At 40.8% G+C, this 23,351-nt stretch overlaps 2 gene segments (V, D, J or C); both read left to right on the forward strand.

The window, feature by feature from the left end:
• The window catches only part of LOC148137593 (Ig heavy chain C region-like), a 784,089-nt gene extending 762,264 nt beyond the window's left edge, over positions 1-21,825 (forward strand). Inside the window, 3 exon segments of the C gene segment in view lie at positions 17,643-17,954; positions 20,611-20,919; positions 21,377-21,825. Of these exon segments, the coding sequence occupies positions 17,643-17,954; positions 20,611-20,919; positions 21,377-21,768 (1,013 nt within the window).
• LOC122545693 (Ig heavy chain V region-like) lies at positions 1,502-13,299 on the forward strand. The segment is given in 4 exon segments: positions 1,502-1,566; positions 1,719-2,102; positions 3,181-3,295; positions 13,006-13,299. Coding segments are annotated over 3 exon segments (417 nt in total).
• Positions 21,826-23,351: the final 1,526 nt, after the last annotated feature.

Here is a 23,351-nt window from a genome sequence, read left to right on the forward strand (position 1 = left end):
GCTTAATTGCATCCCACATTGCAGTATCCGGCCGATTAAAGGGAAAATGAATCAACTAAAGTAAAATCCTACCAAACAAACAATATTTTCCCATTTATTCACAATGGACACATTTCACTTGGCATTTCTTCTTTAAAAAGGAAAGTCACTGAATACAGCATTCACTGTATGACTATCAGAAAACAGGACACTGACATTCTGGTTAGTTCAGCCTGTTTATTGAGTATCTTTAAAGCTCCTGAATATGAAGTTAATGGATCCAAAATCCCACATTGCAGTAACATTTGTTATCATCTCAAAGTAAATTAATAAACTTGAATTAGTTCAAACTCACATCACTTGTTGCAACATTCTCTGATTCATGCATCTCATTGAAACTGAGTGGGTTAATACTGTAGTGTAATGGCGAATTTTTGCTGATTTTTATGAGTTAACTGCCTCTGTCAAAGCTATTAGTGAGCAGAGAAATGTACTGTTTATGACCTACATTCGTGGTAATGATTATTGTAATACTCTCTAATTTAACCAGACACTCCTGATGTACCCAGACAGTTACCTGAAATGGTTTAGATGTTGAGGATTTTTCAAAAAAAAACTTATGGACTGTCCTGTTGTAGTTCATTAGATGCTCTTTCAAAAGTTTACCTAGGTGTTATGTTTCACTGCCAACTCACTTTTTGTTTCTCAGGCACACAGCTTTCCTTTACTGTGCATTTTAGGGTTGGAGCAATTTGAAAAAAAAAGATGCAAGGAGAGACATTCTGCAATGTAAGGAGGTGCTTCTAATCTCCGGGTCCAAACTGTTTAGTGACATACACTCACATTCTGAACACTTTAGACATGCTCCATATTAGGTTGCCTAAATTGAATTTAGAAACGCAGATTAGAAATGGTATGTTATTTTGTAATGTGAGAGAGACTTTGAGTGACAGCAAAAATAAAGTCACTAATATTATTGAAGTTCTTTTTAGCTTTATGTGCTTGTGGTTGAAGGTAGGACTAAAGAGAGTTAACTTCTAATTGAATATTCTAAATATAATCACTTTGGACACGCTCTGTATTCAGTTGCCTAAATTGAATTTTTAAATGTTTATTATGCATTACATGTTATTTTGTAATGCGACAGAGACTTGCGGTGTGCAGGGGAAAAAAGCTCAACTGTAGAAATAAAGGGAGCGAACTTCCAATTGAATTAGTTTTGTTTTGTTAAACAAAACATTTGCAACTATCATCTGAAACAGACCTGAAGCTACTCAAATTTACTTCCAAAGAAGCTATTCAGCAAAACAAATATCCCAAGATGTGTATATATCTATGTTTAAGCAGAACCTCATGTAAAGACATGACCCCATGTGTTCGGGCTGTGCAAGCTGATACCAGGATCCAGTCTCAGCCTCCAGCAGGACACCAACAGGCGGAAGCTGTAAGCCTGCCCCTTCCGATGGCCATATAAATCCTGGGCACGAGACCGTAATTCAACACTCCTGGGTCGGCTTTGTTTAGAAAGATCTTGACAGAACCGTTTCCCACAAGTTATCAGAATGATTGTGTCGACACTTTTTCTCAGTTTGTTACTGACTTTCTTATCATCTGAGTGTTTTTTGTTCAAGTCTCTCTTTGTGACTGTCTCAATGTTAGTCTACCGCAGGAATGTAAAAGACTCAGCTATCATTTCATCAGCATTAATGCTCATGGTTTATTTGTTTTCTTTTTTAAAGGTGTCCAGTCGGAGGTTGTTTTGACCCAGCCAGAGGCAGAGACTGGCCGTCCCGCAGGCAGCCTGAAACTGACCTGTAAAACCAGCGGGTTCGATCTTAGCAGCTACACCATGCACTGGGTCCGACAGGTTCCCGGACAGGGTCTGGAATGGCTGCTGAACTACTATAATTCAAACAGCAATAACTATGCACCAGCGATTAAGGGTCGATTTACTGCGTCCAAAGACACTTCAAACAACATTTTCGCGTTGGACATGGGGAACCTGAAGATCGAAGACACCGCCATCTATTACTGTGCAAGAGACCACAGCGAGAGGAACCAGGGCTGGACCCATTCAAAAACAGCTCGAGGGAACATTTTGTCAATACCATCATACACTGATGGTCAGTACGAGTTTTAAATGCAATTATACCAACTGCAATCTGAAGCAGACCTCAGGCTGCATCTTACAAAACTATCAAAAAGGAAGTGTACCATTTAAACTAGCAAACTAGGTGATACAATGAGACAATATTATGGGCTTATCATATGTACTGCTATCACTGCCATCAATTAAATGCTCGGACAAAATGTTAGTTTTAATATATCTGACAGCTCAGGAAATCACTGCTAATTGTTATGTCAACTATGGCATTAATTCTAATCATGATCAGTACTAAATGGCTCTTTCAAATGAAAATTGAGACCTAGAGTAAAGAACAGAGAATGAGTGTACTGGTCTACATCATTGTGATACTACAGTGGGTCACAGTATTGTGCATAGTGACATCCTCATACAAAAACCGCTGACAAGGGTTTATCTCAAGTTGATGATTTCTACCATGGCAGGAGCGAGAAATAATGTGAGATACAATTTAAATGCAATCCAGTAGTTCTAGTTTGAAAAAATGTGTATTTTGTTTTCTCCCTTCTTTGTGTTGATTGCCAAGTTAAATGCAGACCAGACCTGTAAAAATATTCCAAGCTTTCAAAATACAGTGAATAGTAAAAGCTGAAATAATGCACTGAATCATTTTTAGAGGAGTCTGAATCACTGCTTTCCAGGGAGTGATGAAATTATCTGCATCTTACAGTTTACAGTCTGTCATAGTATTTGACACAACGTGTCTCACAGTGATATAGCTGGGGTGACACTGCAATTATGACCAATACAAAAACCTATTCAGCCTCCATTGATTGACACTAGTCAGCGATTACTTCTACAAACCGTCTTAACTTGCAGTGCAGTATTAGTTCTGTGGGGTTTTATGCTAGCATCACTATTTAATTTGTGAGAGTGTTTGGGTAATTATTGATACACCAGTTGGGGATTTTGAGAATCAGCTCATGTATTACTCTGTGAAGTATAAAACAGTATTAAAATGTATCAAGAATGATCAGAATTCACTAGCGCAATTATGTGATGAAGATTAATCGTGACGTTATTTTGCCTGTGGTTCTGAAAATTTAAAATAATGGTAGATTTTTGATTTGTTTCATGCAGAGCTAGTTATTGTGTGACCCAGACCAGAGAATGTAACACTGTGTGACTATCTTGCTGACTGGGGCCAAGGGACCATGGTGACAGTGACTTCAGGTAAGAACTTTGAACTTTCTTAGTGACTTTTTAAAAAACATTCTATTCATGTGACTAATTTCTGAATTAAATGAAACTCAGATTCTGTGCTGAGTTTGGTTTAGTTCGGATTGATTTTTGTTCAGACTGATTTATAGACCAGTTAAGGCTCAGCAAATAGTTACAATGGTGATGATGGAGTCAGTTGCTCGGTGTATCTCTTTTTTTGGATCAGATGGGCATTCTGTGTGGCTGGGTTACTTGAAGCACCTAATGTCTCTTAATCAGTCAGGTATAAATAATGTTTAATGTCAGTGACACCCTGACTGTGAGTTTTATTATCAGCAACAAATGCTGAGAATTTAAAGATATTTGAAATATTACCAAACATGATTAAAATATGTTAAAATATCATTATTCATTTCTTGAATATATTCCCCGTATACATAATGTTCTTACTATGATTATATTTTCTCATTTATTTTGTTAATTTTGTTGATGGCAAGCAGGTTAGAAACTGTCAGAAAATTTTCCTGCTGTGCTATATTTCATTCTGTTTTTATTAGATTCTGAGTTTGTTTTACTTGATTCTGTTGAAGTGAGTTGATTGGATTTTGGCTTTGTTTTTACTTGGTTTTGTTGAATTGCGTTGATTGGCTTTTGAAATTGTTTTATTTGATTCTGTTGAATTGAATTGCTTGGATTCTGATTATCATTCATTTAAATCTGTTGTTTTGAGTTGATTGGATTCTGATTTTATTTTCCTTGATTCTGTTGAATTGAGTTGATTGGATTCTTATTCAGTTTGTGGACTTGATCTGCGTTTTCATGCTTTCTGTAATTGGTGTTTTCTTTCTGGTGAGGAGATTGTCTCTCTGGATTACTTTTCATTACCAATATTTGTGAAGTTCTTTGTTTTTCATGAATCATTTCTGGATTTGTTAAACTCATGACATATTTTTCTCTGCTTGATTGAAAACATTACATCCGTTTGTAACTGTCTGAAAACCAACTTAAGTCAGAAACACGGAAGTGTGAAAAATGAAAAAGAAACGAGTTTTTAATGCACTGACTTTTTTAAAAAAAATCTGAGTTCTAATGTAAACTAAATGAATTTTGTTTTGAGTAGCCTCATTCAAAATAAAATTTGGGACTAAAATCTGAAACTGCAGAATTGATCAGAATACGTAATTGAAACTAACTTAAAATTATAATGTGGTAATATTTGTCCATTCAAATAGTTTTGTTTGACCTTGAAGTGATTAATCAATATATTCCTTCAACTGCTCTACTGTAGACTGCACAAGATTGTCCTGATCAGGAAGGGTGTACAGGTTGGAAATAAATTGAACTGTTGCTGGAAACGTTACAGCTTTAAGTGTTAAGTCCCCTCACAGACAGGCTACTGTTTTGACTTGTTATTTCTTGTTATGACTGTTCAAGTTAATCATTAGTTTGCTTGATTCTGAGTAGTTTTGTTAGATTTCAATTTCTGTTTTTTTGTGAGGTTACACCATGTTCTTGGTTGTGTTGGAAATGTTTGCAGAGCGAGTTCTGCTGCAAACACACCGTGTTGTGATTTGGTGATCTTTGCTCTGTTGAGGAGGGAGTGTGCTTGGGTAATATTAAATTAGTTATATTTGGGAAACAGTTTCTGGTTTCTACATTGTTTTTGCACTGTTTATATGGTTGGTGACAGTGAACTGCTCCAGGGTTCCTCATTCAATGCAATCAGCATGCCAGTTGAAATTTCGTAAAGCCTAATATTAAGTGAAAGGCAAATCGCAAAGGTTTTGGAAATGAAGGGAAAACATATACCTTCGGTCGCCATTTTTACTTAGAAGTAGTAATTAAGGCTTAATCTAATCCATGCTTTACAGTCCAAATTCAGAACTAAACTGTCTAGTTCATTTACAAGGTCTGTCTTTAAACAGATTACAAGCCATAGAGAAATATAAATAGAATTTCAAAAGTCTAATGTTCTAATAGTTCTTGCTCTTGAGCAAAAATGCCATGACGGTGTAATAATTGATCAAGAAACACCTTTCAATTCCGCTGAACACTACATACAATTTTTCAGGCTGGAAAAGATCATTGGCAAAGACCATTTGGAAATTCTGCTCAATTCTATGAAGAACAGATCAGTTTCACTGCTTTGAATTGTTTCACAAGAGTTAATTAATTGTTATGTCCCTGATTAAACTGGATTTGCAGGATAAAAATAAAACATTAACTGAATTATTTAATCTGCACAGTGCTTTAGGTGTTCCCAATCAGTGCGTTTAAATAAATAGTTACATTTTACAACAAATTATCAACTGAAGAGTCATTCTTTTGGAAACAACTGCTATTGTGAATTATGTGGCCAAGACCAAATTTCGAATTAATTAAAATAATCCACTCATGAAATCGCAGGGCAACATGATGGCTTAGTGGTTAGCACTGCTGCCTCACAGCGCCAGGGTCCCAAATTCAATTCCACCCTCGGGTGACTGCCTGTGTGGAGTTTGTACATTCTCCCTGTGTCTGCGTTGGTTTCCTTCAGACGCTCTGGTTTCCTACCGCAGTCCAAAAGATTGGCTGTCCTAAATTGCATATAGTGTTCAGGGATGTGGAGGTTAGGGTGCATATAAGTATACACTTATACATATAAGTATAAATATAAGTTAGGGGGAATGGTCTGAGTGGGCTACTTACTGTTCGGAGGGTCAGTGTGGAATTGTTGGGTCAAATGGCCTGTTTCCATACTGTAGGAAATCTACTCTTAAAACCATGGGAGTATTTGCTGCAAACGCAGAGAATGTATTTTACATCAATGTGTTCAGACATATGCAGAGTTCACAAATTTGCAGAAGACATGAACTAAAGGATAACAGAGCACATTGTTTGTTCAAGCACTGAAAATAAGGTAATATTTATTTTAATTAATATACTTGACCGATTATTGCAATGTAGCTATCGGAAGGAATCTGCTCACATTGGTTAAGTGTGACAATCATTTAGATTAGATTTCCTGCCATTTGGCCCAGCAAGTCCACACCGATCCTCTGAAGAGTAACCTACTCAGACCCATTAGGTGACTGATGCACCTAACATTATGGACAATATAACATGACCAGTTCACCTGACGTGCATATCTTTAGATTGTGGGAGGAAACCCACACAGATACAGGGGAGAATGTGAAAACTCCACACAAACAGTCGCCCGAGGCTGGAACCGAGCCCGGGTACCTGGAGCTGTGAGACAGCAGTGCTCTCCACGAAACTGCCCACATTTACTTACACATCCGTTAAAGCGGGCAGTTCCCGACAGAAGCATGTTTTCAATTCATACCTTTTATTTAAACATTTTCATACATTAAAAGCAGCTAACAAGAAAATGAACTTGCACTAATTTCTTCAATAGAAATGCATTTCCACACTGAATGCTGTTTTAGCTTTATGCAGTGCATGCAAAATCTCCACAGTTCAAGAAATGTTTTAAGAATATGTAAAAAATAAATTAGAGAATAATCCATTTCCTCCGGGGCTGTGCTTTAATTGGCGATATATCCCACCTCAATAATTTTGTTAATTACAATGACTTATTAAGTTTAAACCCATTGATTATCAATGTTCATTGTGAACACATTCTTGTTCACATTAATCCTCTGGTTAGTTCCTCTGATGAATGTTCAATTCCAGTAAATACTTGATGTGAGGAATTGAGCAGATGTATTTGCTAGGATCAAGGCTGTTGTACAGTTTGTTTCAGTGCTATCTCCGGCTAACTTGACAACTTGTGCTGACCATTTGTAAATTGTCCAGTTCGGATACGTGTATCTCAGACAGTTCAATTTTATCTTGCACTTCAAAACCACTTTTATCAGAAATGCAATATTCGATTACGTGCTTCAGAATTGAGAGCCCTGACTAAGTTGTAGCAATCAGAACGAACGTTTCAGGAACAAAAGGCAGATTATAAGAGTTTTGAAATTGGTTGTTGGCAGCAAGGGATATTTGATTGAGCGAGGCAGAGGGAGATGTGCTACATATTTTCTTTGTGCCTCAGTTATCCGGGACATGTTTAGTGGCACAATGCAGAAGCAGAAATTATTTTGCATCCTATTATTTAAAAACCTATCATCAGCTTTTAATGTCACTGGCAACGGTCATAATACACTTCAAAACATTTAAATCTATTTCAGACTAAGATCATCTGGTGCAGTAACATTCACAGGGCTAAGAGGAAGGGAGATCTAGGTTGAAATCCAGTGACAGTGAATAGATGGCAATGCAATTCCTAGTTTTATTCTTCTGCAGTTCCCATAGAATTTGAACAAATCTGAGCTGCTGTCAAAGTATTATTGGATAAATGTTGAAATGTTACTTTTATTGTACAAACATTCTGGAACAGTCTCTGGTTGTTGGAAGGTGTTAATAACTAACATGCTTTGTGCACTGTCAAACAGGTGGGCTGTGTTCTCCGCGATAGTGTCGAGCTCATTGTGTTCAGGTCTGTTGTGGTTTGTAATAGGGTCCCTGATTCTGTGGCAGGTGGCCTGTGTTCACTTACTACGTGTAAGAGAGGTATGTAACATCATCTCTTATCAGGTTACTTCAGTGCAAGAAAGCAGATTGACATGTTTGGGTGCTTGTTGGAATTCCACTCACAGAGGCCAGTGAAATCTACTCAATTCGCTGTCCTGACTTGTGTCTCTTAGATATTAAATAGAATTTTGGCGGTTAGCAGCTTTTTCCAGATCAAAATTTGTTCACAAGCTTTTGGGTATCTCTAGATGGGGTTAATGGAGTAAGTGCTCAAAGAAATCCCAGCTTTTTACTTCCTGTTCTAACAATATCATTTATAACTAAACCAGAATGAATCATTTTCGAAGCATATTTGATGAGATTATGCTTAGGCTGTTTTACTTTATATTAAACCAGTGCTGTAGCTGAATTTGATTGTTTAGTACGGTGGGGGTTCCGCTGAATCCAACACTTGCAGCAGATGGTGATAGCTTTTCAATTGGTCTTCAATTGCTATCTCAGACCATCCAGTACCTCTGTTAAGAATCCTTTTTCCAACAGGAGTCAAGCCAACATAATCGCTGTCTAACTCAGCAGGTGTGACCTCTGGTGCCAAACACATGAAAACAATTTGCTGAAGAGGGGGGTCTCTGGAAGTGAAAGGTTAACCTTGCTTTCTCTCCACAGGAGCTGCCAGACCTGCTGAGTTTCTTCAGCAATTTCTGTCTGTATGTTGGTTTTCTAGCATTTAATGTTTGTTGTTTCATTGAAAAAAGTTCTGTTCGATGAAACACGTTCTTCAGAGAGAAGATGCATTTGAACAAATTGCGAATTTTCAGAGATATTAAATATCAGAGAATCATTGAATTTGAGCGCCCTGATCTCGAGCTGTAGTTTCACAAGAAACTATCATGAAGTAACAACACACTCCAGAGCGCAGTGGCTGTTGTAATTGGGTGAAAGTTATTTTGATCACTCAAATAGAGAATGTCAATGATCCCGTTCCAAATAATCAACAGAAGTTTTTTTTTTAAAGCATGTGTGAAACAATTAATTTGTTGAAATATTTTAATAAAAAGCGTTCACTGCCAGTGCTAGCTTAATGAATGACACAATGATAGGAAGGTAGGAGCAAGAGGAGCGCACTCAGCCCCTTGAGCTGTTCTACCACTTACTTAGATCATGGTGCATCTGTGAGCCAAATCCACTGGTCTCCCTTTGGCTAAAACTCTTTAATGCCTTTGATTAACAAGCAAAAACTATCCCAGATTTAATGATTCGACTGCCCATAACAAAGGGAGACACCATTTCTGAAAGACATTTCTGTGAGTATTTAAAGTGACACAATGAGGCTGGAATTAATTGCTCATGAAAGTAAGCTTTAAATCTCTGACAATTTCCAATTGAAGCATCCCAATCATCATATTCCATTAGTTTAGCACTACACTTCCCTGGAATAAAGAAATATAATGTGTGATTGCCTTGCTAAAAATGAGGGAAGCTTCATTCCCATTATATGATTAAGAAATAGCTCTGTTCATTCAGTGAAAACACAGTCAAATCACCCAGAAGGAAACCATGTCATCTTGTGTGGACACACAAGGACCTCAAATAATTTTCAATTCTTCCAGTGGTTGTTTGCATCTCTAGACAGGTGTGGAAGTGTCAGACGTTTTATATCGCCTTGAGAAACCAGTTGTCATCAGCGTATTTGAATTGCTGAAGTTTGTGTGGTATTAGCACATTCACAGCACTGTTAGAAGTGAGTCCCATGGCTGTGATTGAGGAAGAGGAAAGGGGCGGGGAAATAGTTGAGAGTCAAGTTGAAGTCTAATTTGGAGGAAAGCTCTCAGGTGAAACATTTACATGCATGTGCGCCCTTATCCTCAAGGATCACAGTTTTGGAACATGCTGCCGAAGGGACATGTCAGCATTCAAATTAGAAGCTGAAGAAGGCCCCTCGGCCGCTCTAGAAGGCTATTCCATTCATGGGATCATCATTAATTTTGCTGCTCACCAGTCTTCCCAACACACCAATAACATTGATCCTGATTGTTTACTGTCCAGCAAAAGAATGGTGAACCTTTGGAATTCTCCACCACAGAAATTGATTAAGGACAAAACATTAAATGATTTCAAGAAGGAGATAGATTCCTTCAATCCTTAAAAGAAAATGCTACGGATATGTGTGAGAAAGGCAGGCAGGGTATAATATTGGCTGAAAGCCATGAAAACATTGAATGGGGCATGGTTTGTAAGTTTGCACGTAACGCCAACATTGATAGTATAATTGGCAGTGAAAGTTATCTAAACGTACAATGAGATCTTGATCAGCTGGGCCAATGGGCTGAGGAGTGGCAGATTGCGTTTAATTTAAATGAATACGAAATGTTGCTTTTTGAGAAGATAAATCAGGTCATAACTTACAGAGTTAATGGTAGGGCACTGGGTAGTGATGTTGAACACAGGGCCCTGAGGTTCAGACTCATAGATTCTTGAAAGCGTTGTCTCAAGTAGCTCGTGTGTTGAAGGTGTTTGGCAAATGTACCTTCATTGGTCAGAGCAATGAGTGCAGGAGTTAGGGCTTCATGTTGTAACTGTCCAAAACATTGGAATGAACTGCCAGAGGAAGTGGTAAATGCAGAGATAGGTCCAACATTTGGAAGCCATTTGAACAGCTCCAGGAACTGGATAGGTCTGGATGGATATGGGCCAAAGGCAGGCAAGTGGCATTAGTTTAATCTGGGAACTCTGGTCAGCATGAATGAGCTGGACCAAGGGAACTGTTTCTGTGCTGTATGACTTTATGACTCACTGACTTTATGGTGGAGTAGGCTCAAAGTTGGAAGGTGGTGAGCAAGTGAGGGGCTAGATTGGGCATGTGGGAGAGTTTGGGCTGGTAGGCTGTGAGGTGTTGGCTGGCTGCTGGGTAAGCTTGCATGCACTCTGTCTGGCAAGGTGGCATCAAGGTAAATGGTAATGGTCACAGGTTTATTTGGTCAAATTGTGCTTGGTAGGTGAGGGGTAGTTTGAGCTGAAAGGCAGGAGGTCTGTCTTTGCCAGGTTGGTTTGTGGAGAGGTGGGAAGAGTGCCAGGCTGGTTAGTGTAGAGGTGGGCAGGATGCCAGGTTGTTGCGGGGTTGGAAGGTCACTGTAATGAAGTGACAGGTGGACGTGATGTCAAAATGCAAAGCTCGGAGTCTGGAAAATGGCAGGTGGTAAAGCACCGATGCGAAGGGAGCACAATGTGCACAGGTTGACTTGGGTAACATGTGAGGTCAGAGGTTGTGCAAATTACGGTGCCAGGTCCCAGTCAGGACCAGATTCATCATGGACCAGGTGCAGGGTGGCAGGAGTGGAAATGAGTGAAAAGAATTAAGATTATATGTCGATCTGGAATATAGAACATAGAACATTACAGTGCAGTACAGGCCCTTCAAACCTCGATTGTTGCACCGACCTGTGGAACCAATCTGAAGCCTGTCTATCCTGCACTATTCCATTTTCATCCATATGTTTATCCAACAATCTTTTAAATGCCCTTAAAGTTGGCGAGTGTCCTATTGTTGCAGGCAGTGTGTTCCTGAGTAAAGAAACAACTTGTGACATCTGTCCTCTATCTATCTATCAGCCCTCAATGTAAAGCTATGTCTCCTCCTGCTAGCCATCACCCTCTGTTTATCTTTTATGTCTCAATTAAGTCACCTCTGAACCGTCTTCTATCAAAAAGAACAGCCTCAAGACCCTCGTCCTTTCCTCCTAAAACCTTCCCGCCATACCAAGCAACATCCTGGTAAACCTCCTGTGAACTCTTCCAAAGCTTCCACATTCTGCCGAGAATGTGGTGACTAGAACAGTACACAATGCTCCAAGTGCGGCCACACCAGAGTTTTGTACAGCTGCAGCCGAACCTCATGGTTCTGAAACTCAGTCCCTCTATCGATGAAAGCCAACACAAAGTATGCCTTGTTAACAACCCTATCAAATTGGCTGGCAACATTTAGGGATCTATGTACATGGACACTGAGATCTCTCTGCTCAGCTGCACTACCAATATGGATTGCCTTGGATGTGTTTCTTGTGATATGGTTGTGTGTTCTGGGTATGAATGGGTATATGACAGGGTAGGGTTTGTCAATGTGAATGGAAATTTAGGTCTAGACAGAGGGTACGTGCAGTGGTTAGTCTGAGAGATGAGGTTTGATGGTGAACTGCGTATCAGTTTGATAGTTATTAAAGTTAAAGAGTACTTGTTCATTTCTCAAATCATATTTACGTAAATACTCAGGTGTAACACTCCAAAGTCTCTGAACCTTAATGGTCCTCCATTTTTCAGAGGCCTCGAAATTCAGGTAATTGTAAATTAGAAGTTTCAACTTTCAGACAATTGGCATGAGTTCAGCCGTGACAGCCATCCTCCCCGTCCCAGTGCTCAGCTCCTGCCTGTGCTGCTGCTGCAGTGACCTCCCTCCCAGAGAGAACATTCTACCTTGCATTGATAAGTGAGGAAGGCTCACTGGACCTGATTCACTCTGAGTTCTCTCCGTTGGGTATTTCCAGCAATATCTGTTTTATTTTTGATGTCTAGCAGCACTGTGCCCTAGTGGGGCAGCACGCTGATTCCGTGGTTAGCATTGCTGCCTCACAGTGCTAGGGACTCAGGTTCGATTCCAACTTCGCGTGACTGTCTGTGTGGAATTTGCACTTTCTCCCCGTGTCTGTATGGGTTTCCTCCCACAGTCCAAAGATGTGCAGACTGGTGAATTGGCCATGTTGTGTTCAGGAATTGGGAGGTTAGGTGCATTAGTTAGGGTTAAATGTAGAGTAATAAGGTAGGGGAGTGGGTCTGGATGCGTTACTTTTCAGAGGGTGGGTGTGGACTTGGGCCAAATGGCCTGTTTGCACACACTGTAGAATTTCGATGAATCTGCATATCATTGGTTTGTATTTACTGAAATCTCTCTGCTCTTCACTTGCAATCCACTGAAAGTGTCAGTTGGTGAGATCTTCAAACAGATACTGGTGTGGGATCAGGATGTTCTTCTTCCTTAATTATGGTAATGGTCAAGGTAGAGGGCCAGCAGTTGGTAGGAAACAAAAATAAACTCCAGTTATGCTGTAAACTTCAGCGGGTGCATACTGGCAAACGTTTACAGATGAGGATACATTTGATAAGGTCAAATTAACAGAAACTAACATGCTCAATTGGTCATTCTATTGTAGAGACACCGTCTCCCCCCACACTTTATGGCCTGGTCTCCTCCTGTCAGGAGCACAACACCGGTTCTCTGATCTTTGGTTGTTTGGCGATGGACTATTCCCCTGACGTCACCAAGGTAACCTGGAAGAAAGGTGAGGAGCTGATCACGACTGGATTGAAGACTTACCCATCAGTGAGAAACAAGAAGGGAACCTACACCCTGAGCAGCCAGTTAACCCTGCCTGGGTCAGCGGTAGATTTCCCCAGTGAAATCTACTGTGAGGTTCAACACAGCGGGTCACACAAGAGCAAAGAAATGCCATGCGTTGGTAAGTGTTGTGGGAACTGAGATAAACAGAGCATCTGTGGATTTACATGAATAAGGCATTATTTATAACAGTTTTCACAGAATCAGCACAGGAAAAAGGCCCTTTGGTCCATCCAGTCCACACCTATCAATAATAGCCACCTATTCCAATCTCATTGTGCCAGCACTTGATCCATTGCCTTCTGTGACTTGCCTTTGCAAGTATGCGTCTAAATACTTCATACATATTATGAGGGGCTTAGTCTCTACATGACTTATAGGCACTGAGCTCCAGACTCACATCACCTTCTATTTGATTTTGTTTCCCCCGAGATCCACTGTAAACCTCCTGGCCTTACCTTAATCCTGTGCTCCTGAGGCATTGATCTCTCCATCAAGGGGAAAGGTTTCGTCCAGTTTACCCTGAATATGCCTAAAATAATTCCAGATATCATGATAATCTTCTCCCTAATTCTCCTTTGTTCCAAGGAAAACCCCCCGTCTATCTAATCTAGTTTCATAACTAAACCAATCCAGGCAAAATCCTGGCAAATCTCATCAATGCTGCCTTCAGTGTAATCACATTCATAGAGTCATAGAGATGTACAGCATGGAAACAGACCCTTCAGCCCAAGCCGTCCATGCCAACGGAATATCCCAACACAATCTAGTCTCACCTGCCAGCACCCGGCCCATATCCCTCCAAACCCTTCCTATTCATATACCCATCCAAATGCCTCTTAAATGTTGCAATTGTACCAGCCTCCATCAATTCCTCTGGCAGCTCATTCCATACGCGTACCACCCTCTGTGTGAAAAAGCTGCCCCATAGGTCTCTGTTCTATCTTTCCCCTCTTACCTTATACCTATGCCCTCTAGTTCTGGACTCCACCACCCCAGGGAAAAGACTTTGCCTATTTACTCTATCCATGCCCCTTATAATTTTGTAAACCTCTATAAGGTCACCCCTCAGTCTCCAACGCTCCAGTGAAAACAGCCCCGCCTGTTCAGCCTCTCCCTGTAGCTCAAATCCTCCAACCCTGCCAACATCCTTGTCAATCTTTTCTGAACCCTTTCAAGTTTCACTACATCTTTCCTATAGGAAGGAGACCAGAATTGCACGCAATATTCCAACATTGGCCTAACCAATGTCCTGTACAGCCGCAACATGACCTCCCAACTCCTGTACTCAATACTCTGACCAGTAAAGGAAAGCATACCAAATGCCTTCTTCACTATCCTATCTACCTGCAACTCCACTTTCAAGGAGCTATTAACCTGCACTCCAAGGTCTCTTTGTTCAGCAACACTCCCCAGGAGTGTATAAATCCTGCTAAGGTTTGCTTTCCCAAAATGCAGCACCTCACATTTATCTGAATTAAACTCCATCAGCCATTTCGCAGCCTATTAGCACATCTAGTCAAGATCCTGTTTTAATCTGAGGTAACCCTCTTCGCTGTCCACTACACCTCCAATTTTGGTATCATCTGCAAGCTTACTAACTGAACCTCTTATGCTCACATCGAAATCATTTATGTAAATGACAAAAAGTAGAGGACCCAGCACTGTACATTATCCCTACCTTAGATTTTCTTGTAAACGTTGTCACTGAAACAGCACAAATCACCAGGACAGCAAAGAGCACCCAACGTATAACACTGTAGATCCTTCGATAACATGCACACAACGTATGGCCGAACCAGTGTTTTACTAAGTTCCAGTATCATCTCCCTACTCCTCATTGTCAATGTCTCGGCTAATAAAAGCAAATATCCTCCCTACCTTCTTAGCCTCTTTATCCAGACGACACAGTACTATAGGGGATCGGTGGATACGTACACCAAAGATCCTCAGTCCTTTCCCGGGTTCCATCATTTAAAACGTAATACCTCGCAATTTCTTCTGCCGAAGTACATCACCTTACACTTTTCCAGAATGTTTCCATTTGCAACTTCTCTTCACATATAACCAACCCTTGTATATCCTCCTGCAATCTAAAGCTATTATGCTCATGACTTACCAACATGATAATTTTCCTTTCATCAGTGAATTTACTGGTTAACCCTCCTATACTCTAGTCTCAATCATTGGTATATAAGAGAAACAGCAAGGCAATTAACACCAATCCCTGCAGAACACCACGAAACATAGATTTCCAGTCACGCAGACACCCAATGACCATTATCCCCTGCTCCCACCACTCAGCCAGTTCTGAATCCAATCCGTCAGATTAACTCGGATCCCATTGGCTCCGATTATTGCTATCATCTGGACATTGAGTTATCTCTCTGAAAACTACCATCAAAGTGTTAGACATGACTTCCTCTCAATAAAACCGTACTGAAAATTGTTGACTGATCTTCTAATTGAAGACTAATCCCGCTTCTCAATAGTTTCCCTACCACTTAGACTAGATTGACAGATCTGTGTTTTCATTGTTTATGCCTTCCTTCGTCCTGCATAACAGTGCAATGTTGATTGATCTACATTCACTTGGCACAACTGCTGGGACCAGACAGGAATTCTAAATTGTTGTCATTGACCAACTATTTTATCCTTTGCATCGCTCAACAGCTTGGTATACATTTCATCTGTCCTTTTCATCCAGCAAGACAACACAGAGCATCACATCTGTCCTAATTCTGAAAGTACATCACAACACTCCTCCATGAGTTCTGTCCCCACATTGTCCATCTGACTAGTGAACACTGACACAACACTGGTTAGCACTGCTGCCTCACAGCGCCAGAGACCCGGGTTCAATTCCCGCCTCAGGCGACTGACTGTGTGGAGTTTGCACGTTCTCCCCGTGTCTGCGTGGGTTTCCTCCGGGTACTCCGGTTTCCTCCCACAGTCCAAAGATGTGCAGGTCAGGTGAATTGTCCATGCTAAATTGCCCATAGTGTTAGGAAAGGGGTAAATGTAGGGGTATGGGTGGGTTGCGCTTCGGCGGTGCGGTGTGGACTTGTTGGGCCGAAGGGCCTGTTTCCACACTGTAAGTAATCTAATATTAAAAAAAAAAGATTCATTTCGACCGCAACCTAATCCTCTGGCTCCATTCCAATAATAATACTTAATGGGCATTACTGTTTCCCATATTATTCTTTTATGAACGAGCCTGTGTCGTCTTAAAATATTTTCCTTTATTTTGACTGCTATTATTTTCTCATGGTCCCTTTTGCTCTTCTCATGGTCTGTTTGATGTCGAGAGCCCGCTACATTCTTGGTCCCACACAGTGGCTTCCTGGGAAATGTCCTCCCTGTGCTTTTCCTATTTCTTTCTTAAATGTGTCACACTGCTATGATTTAGATTTACCACTAAGTTCCAGTCCACTCTGGTCCAATCATTACCTGATCTTATTAACATTGTCCTTCCCCCTTCAGAACTTTGGGCCAATTTCTATCTCTTTCCAGAACAATCTGGAATCCAACAGATTTATGATCACTGTCTGCACTGTCCATTAATGTTTTACCCACTGGGTCGACTTCATTCCCTAAAGTTAAGTCCAGGTTCACCCCTTTCTTGCAAGGTCTGGATTAAAATTCTCTGTATTAAACACATACTTTGTTAAAATATTCTCCTGGGGACATTTTCAGAATTCTGCTCCCTCTAAACTTTTGACAAAATGAATATCCAAGCCTATACTGAGGAAGTTAAAAACCGCTTTTCTCATTCCCCTATTTAATTTACGTTACTCTGAAATTTGCCCATGTATCTGCACTTGGTCTTTTGGACCTATAGTAAGGTCTTATTGTGCTCTCCCAGTAGTTATGTTTACTGTATTTTGGTTTTGAAGTACTGTTCATTTGCCTTCATTCGAGGAGGTATCCATGATGTCATTTCTCTTTCCAGCTAAAAATACTCCTGTCAGAATTGCGACAGAAGCAACATTCTGTACCATACACCCCACTCCCATCCTTTTCCATCTTTCCCTGTCTCACCTGAAGGTACTAAATCCTGAAATATTGAATAGCCACTCCTGCCCCACTCTCAATATGTCTCCATGATAACAACGGCATAATTTCCTCATTTATGCCGGTAATTCATCTGCCTTGTTCATCAGACTCTTTCATTAAAACGAATACCATCCAACGTTGCTATCTCCCTTCTGATTTAACCGGCCTATAGTTTCTATGCCTCCTTGACTCCCTTGCTGTGTCCTCTAATTTTAGTCCTTCACATTCCCCAATGATCTTTCTGTGTGGATCCCAGCTTCTTCAGCACTCTGCACAATTATGATTTTTATAATATCAAGGTTAGTATCCATTAACCACAAGAAACCTTGATATATGAGAACTGATTGTATTTGTTATGAAATTCGTCAGATAATGTATACGATGTGTTTCCTAAAGGGACAGGTCCTCTCCCACCAACCCTTCTCCTAACTGTGAGCTCCAGTGAAGAAATCGCAAGCAGCAAGTTTGCAACCGTCGTCTGTTCAATCATCGAGTTCCATCCGAAGTCAATCGCCGTGAGTTGGTTGAAAAATGGCCAACCCTTGGATTCTGGCTTCTTCACGTCTCCCGTGTGTGAGGCGAACGGGAACTTCTCGGTGACGAGTCGGCTGATGGTCCCTTATGGTGAATGGTACAACAGCGCGGTCTATACCTGCCAGGTCACTCATGGAGAGAACACTCAAAGTAAAAACATCACCGCACTCCAGGGTAAGAGACACAGACTGAGAGAGCTACAAATCACTCTGAACTCGGATGTGAATCAAACACACTAATTTATCAGGCGTAGTAAACAGCACGGTACAGCTTCTCATTTCCCAATATGCCATGTGTCTCTTATTTCAGTTTGAGTGTTACATTAGCATTGCTCATAATTCAACATTTTGGCAAGTCAGAAAAGTATGTTTCCTCTCTTTGATGATAGTTATATAGACAGTGAGCTGTGTTAAATAGTTTGTTGCCTGACCATGCAGAGAGAGGAATTGAGAGTGCTGAATCCTTGCCTGGTAATGGCTTCAAGGATAAGTTTGGGGGTGGAGGGGGGGTATTGGAGAGATATGTGATTGAAACATAGAAAATACTGAGAGACTGAGGTCGAGTAAACGTGGAATAGATGTTTTGACTGGTAGGCGAGACTACGACCCAAGGGGACAGTCTCAGGGTCAAAGGGGCACCGTTTTGAACTGAGATGGGGAGGAATTTCTTCAGCCAGTGGGTGATAAATCTGTGGAAATTGTTGCTGCAGAGGGCTGTGGAGGCCAGGCCATTGTGTGTATTCAAGACAGAGAAAGATCGGTTCTTGCTTAGTCCGGGGAGAAGGCAGGAGAATGGGGTTGAGAAACATATCACCCATGATTGAATGGCAGATCAGACTGGATTAGCCAAACAGGCAAAAGTGAGGACTGCAGCTGCTGGAAACCAGAGTGCAGATCAAAGTGGTGCTGGAAAAGCACAGCAGGTCAGGCAGCATCCGAGGAGCAGGTAAATCGACGTTTCAGGCAAAAAGGCTTTAGCCCGAAACGTTGATTTTCCTGCTCCTCAGATGCTGCCTGACCTGCTGTGCTTTTCCAGCGCCACTCTGATCTACACTCTGGATTGGCTGAACAACCTTATTCTGATCCTCTATCTTATGATGTTGTGGTCTCAAAATGACATGGTTAAAATTTGCAGTGACCCTTACTTGAAAATAAATCAATATGCGTTCAATGCTTCATTCCCTGCTCAGGAATGACCTGTTGGCTTTGGACATTGTACGACACTGATTTTTATCTGGTACTGAGCTCTTTTCCTTCATTTATGGGATCAGGCCACAGACCAAGTGGGTATCATATTTGATTAACTAGGATAAACGTGATAAAAACAATGACTGCAGATGCTGGAAAACCAGATTCTGGAAAGCCCTTCATCAGGAATAAAGGCAGTGAGCCTGAAGCGTGGAGAGATAAGCTAGAGGAGGGTGGGGGTGGGGAGAAAGTAGCATAGAGTACAATGGGTGAGCTTCAGGGCAGAGGAAATGACTTGGGAGTTGCAGTGGGAGAGGGACTCCCTGAGATTCTTATAGAGAGAGGAGGAAAACGTCTTTAAGGCAGGTATCCTTGCAAGAGGATTCGCAGTAGGGTTAAAATCAACGAGGTAAAAACAATGACTGGAGATGCTGGAAACCTGATTCTGGATCAGTGGTGGTGGAAGAGCACAGCAGTTCAGGTAGCATCCTCCAACCCCCCCCCCCCCCCCCCCCCCGTCCCCCTCCCACCCTCCTCTAGCTTACCTCTCCACGCTTCAGGCTCACTGCCTTTATTCCTGATGAAGGGCTTTTGCCCGAAACGTCAATTTCGAAGCTCCTTGGATGCTGCCTGAACTGCTGTGCTCTTCCAGCACCACTAATCCAGAATAGGATAAACGTGATCTCACTGAGCTCTCTGTAATTAGTGGATGAGGCAGGAAAATATATTCTGGTAGTAATGCCACAATAGGGATGAATGAACTAAGAATTTGAGACAGGCTGATTTAGCCTGGTTTGGGTGTGGTGATGTTTACACAGTTAGAAATGGATGTCTATGAAACTAGTGCACATTTCCATTGCATTTGTAGATTAATTTAAGATGCTTTTGCTTGTTTTTTTCTCTCTGATCTATGAAGAAATTAAAACATGCAGCGGGTAAATAAAGTGAAAGTACAGACCAGTCATGAACTAACTGAATGGAGGGAAAGACTTAAGGGGTGTGGGTGTCCTTCCCGATATCCAATGCTGTACTCAGTGTCTTGTTTTCAGATCTACTCCACACTCAGCCCACGAGGAACAATGACGTAAATTAGAGAATGATCTCACACCAATAACGCAAAGTCTTTTCGATCACTTTAAATATAATGAACAGAATTTCCATGGCTGTTCACCGCTCCCATAACACTTTAGAACTCTGCAAAGAAAATAATTATTATTTATTACAATTTGTCCAAAATTTGGGATTTGATTTGGCAGTTGTGACCAGCAGTAAGGGTTATGAACATGGAAATGAACTCATTATATTCAGATTACTATCAGTAGATGGCCTTAAGTGAGAGACAAACTCTGAAAGAAAGGTAATTCCATGGGTTACATGATGGTATCTTCGATGATTTTACTTTTTTCACGGTTTCACTTGTTACAAAGCCAGTGTTCTTTAAGAATAATTACACAGGGTATGTTATAGGTAATCACAAATGCTTTCACAAATCAAAATATATCAACAATAGTAAGCATCGTTTCAGCAATAGTTGGAGTTGCCATTTTGAAGGTGGTGTCTTCACCCTGTGAAGGAGTAATCTGAAGATTGGCTGTTTGTATCATAAAGGGGCATTTTTCATTGACTTTGATTTTTGTTCACAGAAGATACCGATTGCCACGCTAACACCGTTAAAATCCTCCCACCGCCAGTAGAACAAGTCTTACTGGAGGCGACGGTGACGTTAACCTGCGTTGTGTCCAATCTTCCTTCTGGAGTCAACGTGACCTGGAAACAAGAAAAGAAGCCTCTGAAATCAGAGATTGATGAGCAGCCTGGACAGAATCCCGACAGCGTGATCAGCAAATTAGACATTTCTACTGAAGCCTGGCTGAGTGGCGTTACTTTTGAATGTGTGGTGTACCATCAGAATCTACCGACTCCGATGAGAGACTCCATTCACAAGGAGAAAGGTGAGCGGTGAGATTAAAACACAAAGCATCCCATGTGTAATGCAGATCCAGTTACATCAATGGCAGGCTTTGATTGGAAATGAACAAACACCTTTGGGAGCATTAATGATGTATCTGAAGGCAGGATAGCTAAATAGCTGATTAAGAAGAAGACTGACCAAAGGATATTGTATTCTGATTAAGTCAGATAAGGTGGGAAGAAGCCTGGGTTCTGATGTCACCATCAGCAATGACAAATGGACAGAATGTCCTCGTTGTGGGCTGGAAACATGGAGGCGACTTTCAAACTAAACTCTTTACTTCTTTTACTGAACATCACGGATACCATTCTGCTCCTTTAAAAAACGAAAGTGAATAAATCCCAAATTAAAAATGGTGTATTTTAATATTTAGTGAAATTGCGATGTTGATTCTGGATTTTTATAGTTAATTAATATTTATCTCAAATATTCTGCAGTGATTAATCCGCTGGAGCCATCAGTGTCGGTCCTCCTGCCACCAACAGAAGAAATCTCCGCTCAGAGGTTTCTCTCCCTCACCTGTTTAGTGAGAGGCGTCTCCCCCCGAGAGATCTTCGTCAAGTGGACAAACAATGACAAACCGGTGAATCCCAGTAATTGCAAGAACACCGAGGTGATGGCGGAGAGCGACAACACCTCCTTCTTCATCTACAGCCTGTTATCCATTACAGCGGAGGAGTGGGCCAGCGGTGCTTCTTACCCCTGTGTGGTGGGACATGAAACGATTCCATTGAAGATCATCAACAGAACAGTCGATAAAACCAGCGGTAAACCGAGTTTTGTAAACATTTCACTTGCACTGATGGACACTGTTAATTCATGTCAATAAAAATCGCAAAGTTACATTTAATAATTCAACAAAAGTAATAAAGTTTTTTTTCCTCCAGTTGTGAGTTAAATACTGAATTAGTCGTTTCTCACTCTGACTTACACTGCATCTGTGTAGTTAAAGTGGATTATTAACAGCTCTAGGACGAGTGTCTTGTGCAGTTAATGTTCCCTGCTCAGATACACCCTGGGTCAGAGACAGAGTAAAGCTCACTCATTGCAGGATTCCGCCAAGTAACTTATCCATCCTAAATCCCTCTGTGATGAAATCTAACAATGTCCATTTTATGTCAAGAGGAGAGCAAGCGCTTTGAACTTGGTGTTCTTGATTCCCCCGATTGGACATTCTGACAAAATTCACGTCAGTTTTAAACTGCCACATTGTGCCAATTGGAAATGTAAATTTAAGAGACTTTTAAAATTAGTTTTGATTGGAACATACCAATCGTAAAGAGTGCAGAGCAGTTTGAATGTAACCTTTGTTTCTGGGGAACTGCCAGAGATCTTGCACCAATGCATGAGTTGACAGAATGTATCTTCACTTTCACACCAAAGAGAATCGACAGATAAGTTTTTCTGGAGCAAAGGGAAGAGGGGAACGATGAATGGTCTGTCCTCTTGCTCCCTGCGCAGAGTTTTCATGGTAGATGTCCTCTGTAATGTAACCCAGTTACTAACAGGAACAGTCAGCTTCTTGCTTACTGTCCGAAGATTTAACATTTCCATGCAAAACAATACCTTTGAAGCATGTTGGACACGCTTGACTCTGTTAACAAATGATTAACATTGATTCCCATAATCCAAAACTGGTATTTGCATTGTCCCGGTTTGAATTCCATAGTTTTGTCTCAGTTTCGTGGAGCACATGGGATCAATTCTGTATTCGAACGCCTGATATTATTTTGTTTCACATACAGAACATAAGTAGATATTTTATGATAAACATATTCAGAAATGTTATCTCTGGGACAGTGGGGATTTGAACTCAGGCCTTTTTGTCTCAGAAACAGAAATTCTATCACTGCAACAGAAGAGTCGCTCATAAAACGCTTATTTCTCCACGATGATGGAAAATGTTTCCTACAACACCAAGGTCAGATCTAATTGTGGGCAATCCATTAAAATTAGAACAATAAAATTAGAATAATAAAAAATGCAGTCTGGTATAAGAGCAGAAACGCACACAGATACAGAGATGCTCACAAATGACACATGTAAAGACACATATACAGGCTCTCACCTAAAGACACATATTTTTGTGCACACTCAAATGTGCATATAGATAAGACGTCACACACGTATACTTGCAGAGAGCTACACATGCAAATGGTACTTGAGCACTCACCTAAGCTCTTACAAAAACTCACATACACCAAAAGAAAAGCATTTGCACAACTGAACAGGGGTACTCACACATAACCATGAGAAACACGGTAACAAACAAATGGACACGAATACATATACATTCATACAGCACAATGCGTACAGACATAACACACACATGAACACACAGATACAAAATCTGAAAAATGTCCTCCCACATGTTGACTCACACAGGCACATAAGTGCACAGAGATAAACATT

Source organism: Chiloscyllium plagiosum, unplaced genomic scaffold, assembly GCF_037043375.1.
Source record: "Chiloscyllium plagiosum isolate Xiang-an unplaced genomic scaffold, Cpla_swu_hap1 HiC_scaffold_42, whole genome shotgun sequence".
NCBI lineage: Eukaryota > Metazoa > Chordata > Chondrichthyes > Orectolobiformes > Hemiscylliidae > Chiloscyllium > Chiloscyllium plagiosum.